The 15985-nt window shown below is 35.9% G+C and overlaps 1 protein-coding gene and 1 non-coding gene across 2 annotated transcripts; one reads left to right on the top strand and one right to left on the bottom strand.

Moving 5' to 3' along the window:
* The first annotated feature begins 12681 nt into the window (after nucleotides 1–12681).
* On the top strand, nucleotides 12682–15273 carry LOC140008872 (uncharacterized). The gene has a single exon (XM_072053775.1). It carries the CDS (start codon nucleotides 12682–12684, stop codon nucleotides 15271–15273), a length of 2592 nt encoding a protein of 863 aa, XP_071909876.1.
* On the bottom strand, nucleotides 13243–13349 carry LOC140008991 (small nucleolar RNA R71). The gene has a single exon (XR_011816353.1). It is a non-coding gene; the product is annotated as a small nucleolar RNA R71 (small nucleolar RNA).
* Nucleotides 15274–15985: the final 712 nt, after the last annotated feature.

Here is a 15985-nt window from a genome sequence, read left to right as displayed (position 1 = left end):
GTATGATTACATGAAAATGAATGATAGGGCAAGGGTGTACTTTACCGCACTTGCCCTAATATGACTTGTTCTTGCTATTGATTATACTTGACTTGCTTTACATGCACTTGAGATATGTCTTGCTTGGAATTCCAGAAACCCTGTGGCTAGTTAATCGAGTCGAGCTGGCAAGGGCCTGGTCGATTAGATAACAAACCCTGGGTCACTTGAAATGTCGAGTGGAGTGTCATCTCCTCGACTAAACGGTATACTCGAGTATTACCACCCGTGTTTCGTGTGGCGTGCGGGCCCGGAAAAGGGGGTTGATTGATGGACGGAGATTGACGTGTAGTGGAGTTTTTATTTGGACTTAATGTTACTTGAAAGTTGACGGAGTGTCAACTACCACTTGACCAAGCTGGAACGGAGCCGTGATATGGGTTGCTGTATCCTTACATGTGAATGTGAACCTGATATTACTTGGCTAGCTGAAGTACTATTTTCCTGATTTGACTTGTTTGCTCGCTATTTCACTATTACTTTGTTATCACTTGATTTGTTGATCAATTTGATATTTGGGAATTTCACTGAGCTTTGGCTCACCCCGTTAGTTTGTTTTCCTTACAGGGGTACGAGCGAAGCGTGAGACGTGTAAAGGCTAGCGTAGTCTAGTTGTTCTTGATTTTGTTTTGAATTTTAACTTGTACTCGCGCTATCCCTCGAATGGATTGTTTTGTACTTGGATTGTATACGCTTTGAACTAATTTGAGTATATCGAGACTTTGTACCCTGTTTCCTATCCATGTATATTATAAGCTTGAATCGTGGATGTTATTTATGGTTCATGGATGCGTATGTACGTGATTCGCGTGAGCTTGTGAGTAAGTCCTGGCGAGAGATGGGCAGGCGGTCCGCCGAACCCTTTGGTACGCCTTAGGGAGAGGTGGGATCATTACACATTCACCTTTCTTCTTCAGCTGTTTTAGCTCCCATTTTTCAGGATCCTTCCACTCGACTTCACTTTTTGTCACTTTACTTGAGAACCCCTTACCAGCAGCCCACAAAACTACTCGTTGACCTCACTGCCTCTTTCAATTAGGAGGAATGCACCTGCAGCAACCCCTCTTCCTGTTCGTACCGCTGCCACCCACTTCCCTGCACTTCTCCTCTTTGCAACTAGCTCAATTCACCTACTTGTTCAAACTGTTCTTTTGAACCCACTGATCCCATTTGCTCTGACAGCTTGTGCCATCTCTTCCTCACAAGACCAAGGAACCGGAAAAGAGTAAGGATGCAGGCGCTAGTTGACATCAGGCTCTCTTCTCTGTTTTGTCAGCTAGTGATCTCTTCCTTGTAATGATCTCTAATCTGTTTTGTCAGCTAATTGCAGAAGATTAAATCAATGTGACAATTATACCCTGCTGGTCCACGGGAATGGAGTAAAATGCAGTGAAAAGTCCTACATTGGAAGTAAAAAACTAGTTCAAGGACTAAATTGGTTAAAATATTTCATTAAGGACGAAATTGATTTAAGTGAAAATGTTTAGGGACCGAATTGGCGAAATTCCCTTAGAAAAATAGTAGGTTAGATTTACTCTGAAAAGAAAAACCCCAATACAATCGAAGTAGGATGGGAGGAGTAATTTTTTCTGGAGTATTTATTCTTTTGTTTCTTTCATACATCCAATACATATACACACACATATATGTATCTGTATATGTGTATATGTACATGTGTGTGTGTGTGTGTGTGTTTGTGTGAGGCATTATCACGAATTTTGATAGCTAGGCATTGCCTATTGGTGCACAAGGTTCCCTTTTGCATTCTCGCAAACACCGTTTGCATGAATCTTTAAGATCTGATAGTAGAACCATTCAAAATACTAAGAGATATAGGAAAATTATTGACGTGTGCAGGGTATAGATATAACAATTAGCTCATCCACAGTCAAGTTTTACATTTATAAATTCTAAATACCCTACACGCGATTTTTCACAAGTATACGAGTCGAGAGTGAGTATATGGTATTAAGGGTCGATCCCACAAAGAAGAGTTTCAATTACCGATAGTTTTCAAAATCCTTTATTATTTAGACTATAATCATGAAGTAAAAGTAATAAAATTAACACTAGAAAACTTCTAGAGGTATAGAATTCCTTACTACTCTTGCAAATGAAGTTACTAGTTACGTAAATGTTATTATCTTGGCTAGTCATGGCATAATTTCCTAATGTATGTGAAACCTACTCTTGTAGTAAATCAACTATACTTGCAATTAAGCCATATCTACTCTCATGATTATGAAATTAACTACAAGCTCATTTCTTCTATGAAATTACATGAAACAAGTCACTAAAAGCCACGAAGGTACTCCTCTGCTCTCGTGAGTGAACTCCCTAGGTTTATCACTTCTTGAACTAATGTTAAATTCCAATTCTCATTGCAAACTTAATACCTTTAGATAATTACAATTAATGGCCAGTTAATCATGATTAGAAAAGTAAAAGTGATAAATAACTTGTTCAGAATAATATCATCAAACAACCAAATAAACATTATTAACAAGATATAGAAAGTTCATCCATAACTCTAGGCATAAACTTTAACTAAACATGAAGAAAAACAAATCCAAACTTGTATTATAGTTAAACATGAAATTAAATACAAAAGAGAAAGTGATAGGAGAGATATCACCCTTGTCACATGAGCTCTAACTCTCCATCTTTCCTCTTCAAATCTTCATCCAAATCTAACTACAAATACAAGAAGGAAAAACTACACTAACTACTCTATAATATCCTAACTAATGAACTAAGGAAATTCTAGTAAAAGTCTACATTTTTGTGGAGTTCCTTTAATCTTCCAAAGTTGTTAAAATGTTCTCCAAAGGCCTCTATTTATAGAGGATTCAAGAGCCAAATGAGTTGTTTCTAGTTGTCATCTTTGACTCTTGAAACTCTTATGAGTTGTTTTTCTAGCTTTCCAACCTTTTCTTGATCAGATATAGCCGGAATTGATAGCTAGAATTGAGTTGAAAAAGTTGTGTGAAAGCAGGTCAAGTTGATGAGCAAGTTGCAGAAAATAGAAAAGAATACGCGACTTCATCTTGCATATTGGATAGTCGCGTTTTCACTTCAGCACGACTTCAATCGATATTTTCTCAATGATGGAGAACAAACTAACTCTGTGGACTGAGATACGACCAAAATACCATTAACTGGTCAGAGCTCTATTTTAGCTTTCGACAGCAGAGTTGCACTTCTGTATTTTGACTTTTTGACAATGAAAATGACTGAACTGAACTTCAATGTCTTCATACAAATGTAGATCTATTTCTTAGGTTCAAAATGGTATAAGAATAACCTCAATCCAATGCTTGTAGCTCAAGCTATTGCCAAAATACCACAAGGTGTCAAAACTATCTTCACTTGCATTTCTTCCTTTGAATGTTTTGCACTTCATGTCTTCTTTAAACCACTTCAAATCATCAATAATCATCTAATTATCTTCTCAAATCTCTCCAATTGATGATTGAATCCTTAAAACTATAAAAATATGAAGTTTTTACCCTTAAAATCCATAGAAATGCAATTTTGACACTTCAAACCATAAAATGCATATTGTCACTAGAAACTTTAGTTAATTAGCTATAAAAGTAGTTAAAGCACACTAAAACTAACTAATAAAACACACTAAAAACACGAAAAGTATATACTTATCAAATACCCCCACACTTGAACCATTGCTTGTCCTTAAGCAAGAAAAATACAAACCAACAATGATCCAACATTTTAAACATAAACATATGTGCACCATTCAACTTCATTTCCTCAAAAACAAGGTAAATAACTATTATGCAATCATTCATTAATCCTCAAGTACTCATAATATTTAGTAAAGGAAAGCTAATTATACCCTAATTATGCTAATTCATCTCAATTTGTCCCCTTCACCCAATGTCACAAGTAAGTAACTCATATGGCCAATAAAAATGCTATTTAATCCCATGATCATTTTCTTATTCAACTTAGAGAGGGATTTATCCATACAATATAACTAAATATTACTCAAGTTGTGAAAGTGCATTTTGACATGAAGATCGACATTTTTCGATGAAAATCGCCGGTTACTCAACACTTTACATACTCAAGTAGTTTAACATACTTTTAATTCGAGTATCGTTTTACGTGAAAGTCAATATTTATAGATGAAGACTCCCGGTTACTAAGTACAAGAACCATTGGAGTAGAACAAGTCCTATTCTCTTTTTTTTATCTTTTTTTTTCTTTCAATTTTTCCTTTTTCTTTTTTTTTTAAAGTAAGTCTCTCAAAAGCATAATCATGAGAAGAGTGTTACACTTATTGACCATATTAATCACTTAACTTTGTAAAATCAAGTAAAGAGAAGAAATTTCATCAAATATGCAAAATGTAGGCATAATTTTTTCTACTTTACAAGATATTTTCCTATAAATGTACAAATTATAATCACATAATAGTCATTTCCAAATTAAATTAGAAAAGAAGCTCTCAAGTCACATACATTTATCTCAAAAGTAGAAGGAATTTGAATTACTAATGGTATGAAACTTGTTGGCCTTTGGATAAAATTGAAAAAATTTGAAACAATTTGGGGCATTTTACAATTTTGAACAAGATTTTAGAAAAGTTTTGGCAGAGTTTCCTCTTATAAATAGACAAAACTCCCTGCCAACAAACCCAGTTTTGAACAAATTAAAGCACAAGAAATATTTTCAGGCAAGTCCTGAATGTGCTGAAATATTTTCAGCACAAGTCCTGAATATTTTCAATCACAACTAACATATATAATCTCAATTCCCCCCTCCCAACTTAACATGCACATTGTCCTCAATGTGTAAAAAGGGAATCAAGATAAAGAAAGTAATTTTCTCCTATTGTTGCGATTGAAGTACCAAAGCATTAAGTTCACGAGCCATTGTCCACTTATCTCCACAACTTCATGAGGTCCATTGGATAACTATTAGTGATAGAAACCTAAGAATGGAAAATGAGAAACAAAGGTGATAACAAAGGCATTAATAAACATATAACGGTGATCCGTGACTCATACGCCTTTGTGGTGGTGATGTACCTATAGAAAATACGCAACACACTACTCAAGGTACAAGGAAATATGCAAGGAAAAGAAGAAGAAGAGAATGAACAATGAACCCATATTTTTCTTTTAAAAAGAATCCTAAAAATGAGAGTTCATAAAACGCGGCCTTGAAGTCACATTTTTATCATTCGTGTTTTCTATTATAATTTTGCTGGACCAAATACGAGACTTCTGAAAATGCAACTTGAAGTCGCGTTTTGAGGCTCACGTTTTCTTCTTATATTTTGCAGAAATGAAAACGCGACTCATGAAAACGCGACTAGAGGTCGTGTTTTTCTGCGCTCGCATTTTCTTCATTCTGCAGTTTTCTACAAAAACTTCTTAACGTTTCAAAAATTATGTTTTTACCCCAATTACTCAAAATGCATCCTAGGTCATTTTTTTGCCAAAGTATTCAATGCACGCACATGTAAAACAATCAAAACATGCATTTTAACCCTTATTAACAAATTAAAAACAACTTTTACTCAAATCGAGGGGTAGAGTTTCTTGATCGAACTTCGCCTTTTTCACCTCATTTGGTCACTTCTGCCTCTATTTCCCAAACATATGAAAGAAAAACAACAAAATAATTTAAATACATAATTTAAACATAAAAATCACGCCAAATAACGTAAACGTAAACAAACATTGGGTTGCCTCCCAACTAGCGCTTTTGTTTATAGTCGTTGGCTCGACTATTTAACCTCATTTTTCAAGGAGGTTTTGTCAATGAATAATCCACCATTTTAGGTCATGGTGGATCGTTAAAATGTGACTTTATGACAAAAATCACATATTCAAATGATAAGAGAGATGGAAGTGACTTACCTATCTCAAGTGTTTCATAGATATTACCTTGAATATGCACCACTTGAGAACTCACCAAACGAATGTCCACATGGCTTTCTTGGGGAATAATTAAAACTTGTACTCTCAATGCATTCCTCAAGAGGGGTGAAAAATGAGTCATTAAGGCTCACCTCTTGAGGTTCAAGATTAGCTCCAAAGGTACTATCATGTATAATGGACTCTTTTTAATTGAAACACAAATTAGATTCATCATTTTGATCAAAATACAATCCATTTTCACTTGCAACATACTCACCATTCATGCTAGAGTCATAGTGCATATCATTCGAAGAAATAACTTCACACAACTCATGCAATTGGTCTTGTATTCTACCAAAGTGAGAAGCTAATTCATCTAACATTTCCTCAACCCTATCAAAACAGTCGGAGGTTGCATTAGCTAACCTTTTTATAGCTAACTCCCAAGATGACTTAGAATCGTTAGCTAATGATTCACTTTCTAATTCCGAAGGTGAAGGTGCATTAACTAACATTTCTATTGCCAATTCTCAAGATGGCTTTGATTCATATTGGACATATTCGGGTTGGCAATCATAAAAACATGGAGAATCACTATAATTACATTGATTATCCCAATCATAAGCATGAGAATTATCCCAATTAGCACCATATTGATCAAAACAAGGATTGTAATGCCCTAATTCATCAACATAATCCACATTTTGTGCTTGCCTCTATGTATGAGTAGCGTGATAACCTCCACACAAGTCATAAATCACATGATAAGAATTAAAAACATTAATATTCCTCTTTTGCTCAAGCATATTCATAATAGTGTCCATTTGAATTTTTAACCTTATAACATCAAATTTAAACTTTAAACACCTTAAACTAATTTCAAAAGACATATCTTCAGTAATTTCATGGTTACCTCTATCCATGGAGCTTTGCATGTAGTAACTATCCGTTGTTGATCTTCCACTTCTCAAGCATTGTCTCCTCATGTTTTCTACTCTCCCCTAAACATGCTTTCAAAAACAACTCAAAAACATTTTTAGTCAAGAAGAATAGATAAATCGACACATATAAAACATGTAAATAAAGACTCAACTAGACACTAAATATAACAAACTAGACACTAGACACAACAAAAACAAGAAAAACAAGTAAAAATATCTAAACTAATAAAGTTGCTCTTAGCACTGATATTGACAAATTTTCCTCAGCAACTGCGCCAAAAACTTGATATGTGCAGGGTATACATATAACAATTAGCTCATCCACAGTCAAGTTTTACATTTATAAATGCGAAATACCCCACACGTGATTTTTCACAAGTATATGAGTCGAGAGTAAGTATAGGGTATTAAAGGTCGAGCCAACAGGGAAGAGTTTCAATTACCGATGGTTTTTGAACTCCTTTATTATTTAGACTATAATCATGAAGTAAAAGTAATAAAAATAACACTAGAAAGCTTCTACAGGTATGAAATTCCTTACTACTCTTGCAAATGAAGTTACTAGTTAAGTGAATGTTATTATCTTGGCTAGTCGTGACGTAATTTCCTAATATATGTGAAACCTACTATCGTAGTGAATCAACTATACTTGCAATTAAGCCATATCTACTCTCATGATTATGAAATTAACTACAAGCTCATTTCTTCTATGAAATTACATGAAACAAGTCACTAAAAGCCACGAAGGTACTCCTCTGCTCTCGTGAGTGAACTCCCTAGGTTTATCACTTTTTTGAACTAATGTTAAATTCCAATTCTCATTGCAAATTTAATACCTTTAGATAATTACAATTAATGGCCAGTTAATCATGATTAGAAAAGTAAAAGTGATAAATAACTTGCTCAGAATAATATCATCAAACAACCAAATAAACATTATTAACAAGATATAGAAAGTTCATCCATTACTCTAGGCATAAACTTTAACTAAACATGAAGAAAAAAAATCCAAACTTGTATTATAGTTAAACATAAAATCAAATACAAAAGAGAAAGTGATAAGAGAGATGTCACCCTTATCACATGAGCTCTAACTCTCCATCTTTGCTCTTCAAATCTTCATCCAAATCTAACTACAAATACAAGAAGGAAAAACTACACTAACTACTCTATACTATCCTAACTAATAAACTAAGGAAATTCTAGTAAAAGTCTACATTTTTGTGGAGTTCCTCTAACCTTCCAAAGTTGTTAAAATGTTCTCCAAAGGTCTCTATTTATAGAGGATTCAAGAGCCAAATAAGTTGTTTCTAGTTGTTATCTTTGACTCTTGAAACTCTTATCAGTTGTCTTTCTAACTTTCCAACCTTTTCTTAATCAGACACAGCTGGAATTGATAACTAGAATTGAGCTGGAAAAGTTGTGTGAAAGCAAGGCAAATTGATGAGCAAGTTGTAGAAAACAGAAGAGAATATGCGACCTCAGAAATACGCGACTTTATCGCGCGTATTGGATAGTCGCGGTTTCACTTCAGCACCACTTCAACTGATATTTTCTCAACGATGGAGGCCAAACTAGCTCTTGTATAAAACATATATCTCTGAGTTAGCTTTCCAATACCTCAAGAATCATCTCATTCGGCGCTCTGTGGATCGAGATATGACCAAAATACCATCAACTGGTCAGAGCTCTATTTCAGCTTTCGACAGCAGAGTTGCACTTCTATATTTCTACTTTTTGACAATGAAAATGATTGAATTGGACTTCGATATATTCATACCAAATGTAGATTAATCTCTTATATTCAAAATGGTATAAGAATCACCTCAATCCAATGCTTATCACTCACGATATTGCCAAAATACCACAAGGTGTTAAAACTGTCTTCACTTGCATTTCTTCCTTTGAATGTTTTGCACTTCATGTCTTCTTTAAACCACTTCAAACCATCAATAATCATCCAATTATCTTCTCAAATCTCTCCAATTGATGATTGAATCGTTAAACCTACAAAAACATGAACTTTTTACCCTTAAAATTCATAGAAATGCAATTTTAACACTGCAAACTGTAAAATGCATATTTTCACTAGAAACTTAGATAATTAGCTATAAAAGTAGTTAAAACACTAAACTAACTAATAAAACACACTAAAAACATGCAAAGTATATACTTATCAATTATATAGTTAGAGTTTCAAGCCAACACATAAATAACCCCTATGGGATATGCTAAAAGGAGTTTTTGGGTGGATTAGTTCAAAAGTATGTCAAATGGCTTCCTTTTTCTCCGAAAAGGTTAAAGAATCCGCAGATTGTGTTAGGTGATATTTTTTGTTATTCGTTTGAAAATGCAGCCAAAAGGATGGCTAATAGATCGATTTATAGATTAGTGGAAATTTTTAGGTGCATCAAAAGTTCTATATATTCAAAAGCTCCGTCAAGAGTAAAATACATATAGCGAGAAAAATTGTTATCTAGCAACTGTTGAAGAGTTGGGTTATTCAGAAGTTGTTGAAGTTCTAGAGCTCCATCAGGGGTTCTATATATTTTATTGTGAAAAGTAGTGTTATCCAGTTGATAATGGCTAATTTGTGATATTTTTTAATGTGTTTCACATTATTTTTTAGTCAATTTGTAAAGTTAAATGGTACAAGTTGTCCATTTTTGTCACTAATTTGCACCGTCAATTGATAGATGAATTTGTTGTGATTTTCTCATTTTAGATGGAAAATCTCTGTATTTTGTAGGTAAAATGATCAATTCACTTGGAAGTGAAATGGTGATCTAAAGCGAGGATTAGAAGATTGAAAAGTCACAATAATATCTAAAAGAGATGGTACAATTCAAGGATGAAAAGCCAAAAAAAAAAAAAAGAGAATCCCTCGAGGGATTGGTCCGAGGGATTCCTGGCAGCTGCGAGTAGTCAACTTGCATGATTTTTGTTTTTTTCTCCATTTTTCATAAGACAAAAAGGGACAACTTGTACCAACTTTTGGAGATTCTAGGAGCTTCTTTTTTTGACACTTTGGCTCTGATAATGCAAGGCCAAGAATATATACTACCTAGTTCTTATAGTTTTGAGAGTTTTGAGTTCTAATTAGCTTGAGAGAAGGGAAAGACTTTGGAGAAGAAGAAGAACAACCAAAGGGTTGTGTCTTACCCTTTGAGGCAACAAGCCCTTAGCAAATGTAACTCTCTTTATTTTCCCTTGTTTTAATGTAGGTTAGTGTAGTAGATTCTAGTTGTGGCTATCCATTCTTGTATTGGTTCAATAAGGAGGTCAAGGGAGATGAAAAAGGAGAGTGTCAAGAAGTTCTAGTGACAAGGGCTTTTTTTTTCCACATCTTTATATTTGTATTGAACTCAATAGAGATGTTGTTTGTTATCCTTTTCCTTTAAAATTCCTTTTTATTATTCTCCTGCTTTTTTTTTTGTTGTTAATTTGTCAGAACTATTGTGGATATCCATAATTTGGGGGAGAAAAAAGCATATGCACAGAGATTCTAGTAAGTACGATCATTCTAGTAAAAAATAATAAAAGATGCCACTATGACAGGGGTCGAGCCTGTGCAATAATAAAAATAAAACCTAAATACCACTAAAAGCAGTCAATAATTAATTCTAGGTACTGGAGCAGGGATTCTAGGTGTATAATGGGTTACTTGATTCACCCTGTTCTCGAAGAGTTTGCTTAATCCGATATACCAGAATTAATTAGTTGACAAAATTTACTAAATAGTAGACAGTGGCAAGTAGGGTCGTCTCCTCAGGGACTGGGGATATTTGTCTCTTTGATATTCCAATTGATAAAGGGGGATTTTATCGGACTAAAACTAAAAACAACTAACCAATTCAACTCAAAATAAATAATTAACTAGCACGAATATAGCAGGAATTAAATCAAGAATAGATAAATTCTAGCCAAGGATACAACTACTCAGACACAGTCCATTTATCTGATCATTGATGCAAGAGAGGTTCACTTAATTTATTAATAGGCTAGCTATAGTCGCCGATGAACTCTAACAACCAATTTTTCCTTAATTTATTGATAACCAAGGTATGACCATTGATCACCTCTAACCAGAAAATACACCTAGGTACGACCGTAGGAATTAATTTTTCAATTGCATTAATAACTAGAAAAACCTAGCCCTAATCAATAACACGCTACGAGGGTGATAGGGATATAATTATGCATTTTATTTGTGGTTATTTGGTCTTAATTTTGGCAGTTTATTATGCAAAGTATTGGATTTCTGCTCATAATTGGTATTTGTGTTAGTTACAGGCAATTGGTGATAAAAGTGATAAAAAGGGCAAATTCCAGAAGACTAGGCTTTCTCTGGCGTGCCCACGCCAGACAACACAGAGTTGCGTGAAAAAGCCGGATCGCGGGCCCAAGCCCTGGAACAACCATTCTGATTGGAAGATACCTTTTTACCATGCGTGAGATCAGGAAACCTTAAAAGCAAGAAGTCTTTTGGCAACAAACAACTAAGAAAGTAAGAAAAAGGAATCCTTTTGGGAAACACAAGAGATTTGGAAACCAATTGCAATTGGAAAGCAAGTGCCGCGAAGACCTTTAAGTAGCAGAGGAAATAGAATTCGAAGAGGACTTTTGGTAACAATCCAACAGGGGAATAAAGGAAGCAAATTGTTTGAAAAAACCCACCTATTACTTCGGCTAGCAAAAAGGAAGCGGTGGCGCAAACAATAAAGGGAAGACAGCAATAGACTAGGGGGATTATCTTCTATCTCGGACTTGTCTTTTTGTTTTCTTTTCTCTCTTTTTCCTCTGGAACGCAAGTAGTGAGTGGCGGCCGATACCTTTTACTACTTCCTCAATCAACAAAAACTCCATGAAAACTCCAAATTGCTTCATGATAATGCAGCAAGGCTAGTTCTTTTATCTAGTTGAGGAATAAATCAAGGATTGGAGCACCATAACTGTGAGATCGTTTTAATTGTTTTATTTTTAATTTATATGTTCATGGGTATTTGATTATTCTCTATTTTTCCCTGAGTTATTATTGTTTAGATTTATTGGATAATTAGGCCTGTTATTCGATTGTCTAAATAATTGATAGCCAATTAGGATGTTGGCGCGTAGCCTTTAAACATCTTGATTAGTGGCAAACGAGACAACTTCACCGCCTCGCAAGCGGTCTAATTTGGATCGTGGGGATAATTAATCTAGCCTAAATAAACCCGCATGTGTGTTTGTCATCTAGAATTGGGTCTTTCTAATTCCTAATGCTGTGGCTACATTAAATCCTGTGAGCGTTTCTGGGGTTGTCTAGTCACAAGAGGGTAGTTTATGAGCGTCTCTTGACTACCATAAAATTACGGAAAGATTGGTGGTTGGGCGCATCGCTTGACCACTATAACCAGTTTATTCGTGAGTATATGAATTGTCCCTTGTGTCTGTGATCAGTTGTGTGCTTCGCTGCCAAGATTAATTCCTTGACTAGGTTGTTTTAATTAATTGTTATTTGTGTAATTTGGTTCCTGCTATCTTACTCAACTTTAAATTTCAGTTTTTATTCCTTTTTAATTAGTTGGTACTACTGTTAAAAACCCCCCATTTTCCTGTGTGATTTGCCTACCTGTTTCCTGAGGAGACGACCCTACTCACCACTATACTCATTCAGTTTTGGTAGTAGGTCTAATAAAAATTTTATTTTTGGTGGTTTGACAACCACCAAATTTTGGCGCCGTTGTCGGGGAACTGGTGTTTTAAGTAACTTATTGCACAGGCTTTAGTTTTTATTTTTATTTTTATTTTTATTTTTTTTATTTTATTTTATGCCTCGATCTTCTCGTACAGGAGAATTAGAATTTGATCCAGAGATTGAGAAGACTGCAAGAAGGTTGACCAAGGAGGCAAAGTTGCGTAAGCAACAAGATTCAACGTCACCTTCAGAATCTAAGCAAGAGTTTGTTTCCAGTGATTCATCAAGTGAATCTGAAAAAGAAGAAGTGCATATTCCCCGAGTAGCAATGGCAGCCCCAAGAACTTTGAGGGAGTTGGCAACTCCTAACGTGAACCAGCAGCCATTATGCATTACATTTCCTAATACGGAAGAGGCATTTGAGCTTAAATCTGGTCTTATTCACTTACTTTCTACTTTTCGTGGTATTACAGGTGAAGACCCACATAAACACTTGAAGGAATTTCATGTGGTGTGCTCCACAATGAAACCTCAAGGAGTCACTGAGGACTACATCAAATTGAGAGCCTTCCCTTTCTCTTTGGCAGATAAGGCCAAAGATTGGTTATTTTACCTGCCATCTGGATCCATCATTACATGGGAAAAATTGAAGAGAAGATTCCTCGAGAAATTTTTCCCTGCATCTAGAGCCGCCAATATAAGGAAAGAAATATGTGGAGTTAGGCAGGCAAATGGGGAAATTCTATATGAGTACTGGGAGCGCTTTAAACAACTGTGTGCCAGTTGCCCGCATCATCAAATCCCTGATCAACTCTTAATACAATATTTCTACGAGGGATTATCACCCATGGATAGGAGCATGTTAGATGCAGCCAGTGTAGGTGCTCTGGTTAACAAGACCACAGACGAAGCCACGTTATTGATCTCCACCATGGCTGAAAATTCCCAACAATTTGGAGTGAGAGCTGATGGAGCAATAAGAATGGTCAATGAAGTGAATCACTCTGACTTAGAGGGTAAACTATCTGAGCTTACCTCTCTGGTACGTCAAATGGCAAGAGGGCAATTACAATCTGTGAAAACTTGTGGTATCTGTGCTGCTCCCGAACACATGACTGACATGTGCCCAACTCTCCAGGAGGATTCACCTGAACAAGCCAACATAGTGGGAGATTTTTCTGGACCACCTCCACGAAGGAATGATCCTTTTGCACCCACTTACAATCCAGGGTGGCGAAATCATCCTAACTTTAGCTATGCTTCAAAACCCCCTGGCTTTCAACAACATTTCCAGCCATGGCCACCAGTGCAACAACCATCCACTTCCAATTCAAACATGTCTCTTGAAAATATGGTGAAGTCACTAGCCCAAAGCACGAGTCAATTACAGCAAGAGGCTCAAAGATCTCAACAGGAGTCTCACAGATTTCAACAAGAGACTCGTGCTAGCATTAGGAATTTGGAAGTACAGATGTCTCAATTGGCAACTTCCATGAGCAACCTGGAAAATAGCAATAGAGGAAAGTTACCATCTCAAGTAATTCCTAATCCCAAGGAGAATGCCAGTGCAATGCAATTACGGAGTGGCAAGGAGGTACAGTCTCCTAGGCGTGCTCACGCCAAAGAAGAAGAAGTGCCCAGGAAGGGGGAAGAGGAAGATGAGAAACAATCCTCTGAAGTCTCAAGGAAAGTTGACATTCCTCCTCCTTTTCCTGGCAGGTTTACAAGAGCCAAAAAGGAAGAATTTGAGCAAGAGATTTTGGACACCTTCAGGAAAGTGGAGATCAATATTCCTTTATTGGATGTTATTAGGCAATTGCCTAAATATGCTAAATTTTTGAAGGGCTTATGCACTAATCGCAATAAGTTGACTCTGGATGACAATGTGAAGGTGGGGGAGAATGTCTCAGCGATGTTTCAAAGGAAGTTGCCCCAGAAATGCAAGGATCCAGGTATGTTTACTATACCATGCATAATTGGCAATCAAAGAATTGAAAAAAGCATGCTGGACTTAGGTGCTTCAATAAATGTCATGCCTCTCTCAATTTTTAAAGTTTTGAATTTAGGACCCCTCAAAGAAACTAGGGTAATCATTCAACTAGCTGATAGGTCGAATGTCTACCCTGAGGGCCTAGTTGAAGATGTTCTAGTAAAGGTCAATGAATTCATTTTTCCTGTGGATTTTTACATTGTTGATATGAATGATGCATACTCTACTGATTCAGCAGTGATTCTTTTGGGTAGACCCTTCATGAGTACAGCAAGGACTAAAATAGATGTACATGAAGGGACTTTATCTGTGGAATTTGATGGAGAAAATGCCACTTTTAATATTTTTGATGCAATGAAGCATCTTGTGGATACTGAATCTGTAAATTTTGTTGGCATGACTAACACCATTGTGCAAGAGAATTTTGAACAGAATTTCATGAGGGGCAAATTGGACTTTGTCTTACAACAAGGCAAGACCAATTTGGAAGTGGACGACATGGAGGAGGAGGAAGTCAAAGAAGCTATCATGGCCTTACATTCACTACATCCGCTTCCAGGCAGGTTTGAAAATTCTTTTCTACCATTACCCACTTCTAATGAAAGGATTCTACCTTCTGTTCAACAGGCACCTAATGTGGAATTGAAGGAACTGCCCGAGCATTTGAAATATGCTTACTTGGGAGATAACAAGACTTTGCCTGTAATCATTGCCAATGATTTAACTGCGTTGTAAGAAGAGAGGCTCTTACGGGAATTTAAACCAGCAATTGGATGGACGTTAGCAGACATCAAAGGCATCAATCTATCCATTTGCATGCATCACATCCTTTTGGAGTCGGACGTAAAACCCGTGAGAGAGCATCAACGCAAGCTCAATCCCGCAATGAAGGAGGTAGTGATGAAAGAGATTCTCAAACTCTTAGAATTAGGAATTATTTTTCCTATTTCTGACAGCCAGTGGGTAAGTCTAGTCCATGTTGTTCCCAAGAAGACTGGAATCACATTGGTAAAAAATGAAAAGAATGAGTTAGTGCCAATGAGATTACAAAATGGGTGGAGAATGTGCATTGACTTTAGGAAGTTAAATGCCACAACTAGGAAAGACCACTTTCCACTCCCATTTATTGATGAAATGCTTGAGAGGTTGGCAGGTAAGTGTTTCTTTTGCTTTTTAGATGGTTACTCTGGATATTATCAAATTATTGTTGCTCAAGAGGACCAACATAAAACCACTTTTACCTGCCCTTTTGGAACTTTTGCATATCGCCGTATGCCTTTTGGTTTGTGTAATGCTCCTGGAACATTTCAAAGATGCATGATGAGTATTTTCTCTGATATGATTGATAATTGCATTGAAATTTTCATGGATGATTTTACAGTATATGGTGATTCTTTTGATCAGTGCCTAGACCATTTAACAAAGGCTTTGAAAAGATGCATTGAAA

This window comes from Coffea arabica, chromosome 6c (assembly GCF_036785885.1).
Source record: "Coffea arabica cultivar ET-39 chromosome 6c, Coffea Arabica ET-39 HiFi, whole genome shotgun sequence".
Taxonomy (NCBI): Eukaryota; Viridiplantae; Streptophyta; class Magnoliopsida; order Gentianales; family Rubiaceae; genus Coffea; species Coffea arabica.
The sequence above is the reverse complement of the archived record's forward strand: the minus strand, read 5'-3'. Positions and strand labels throughout refer to the sequence as shown.

What these genes read in the sequence shown, in the direction of transcription:
- LOC140008872 (XM_072053775.1), top strand. Translation starts at nt 12,682, where the DNA reads ATGCCTCGATCTTCTCGTACAGGAGAATTAGAATTTGATCCAGAGATT.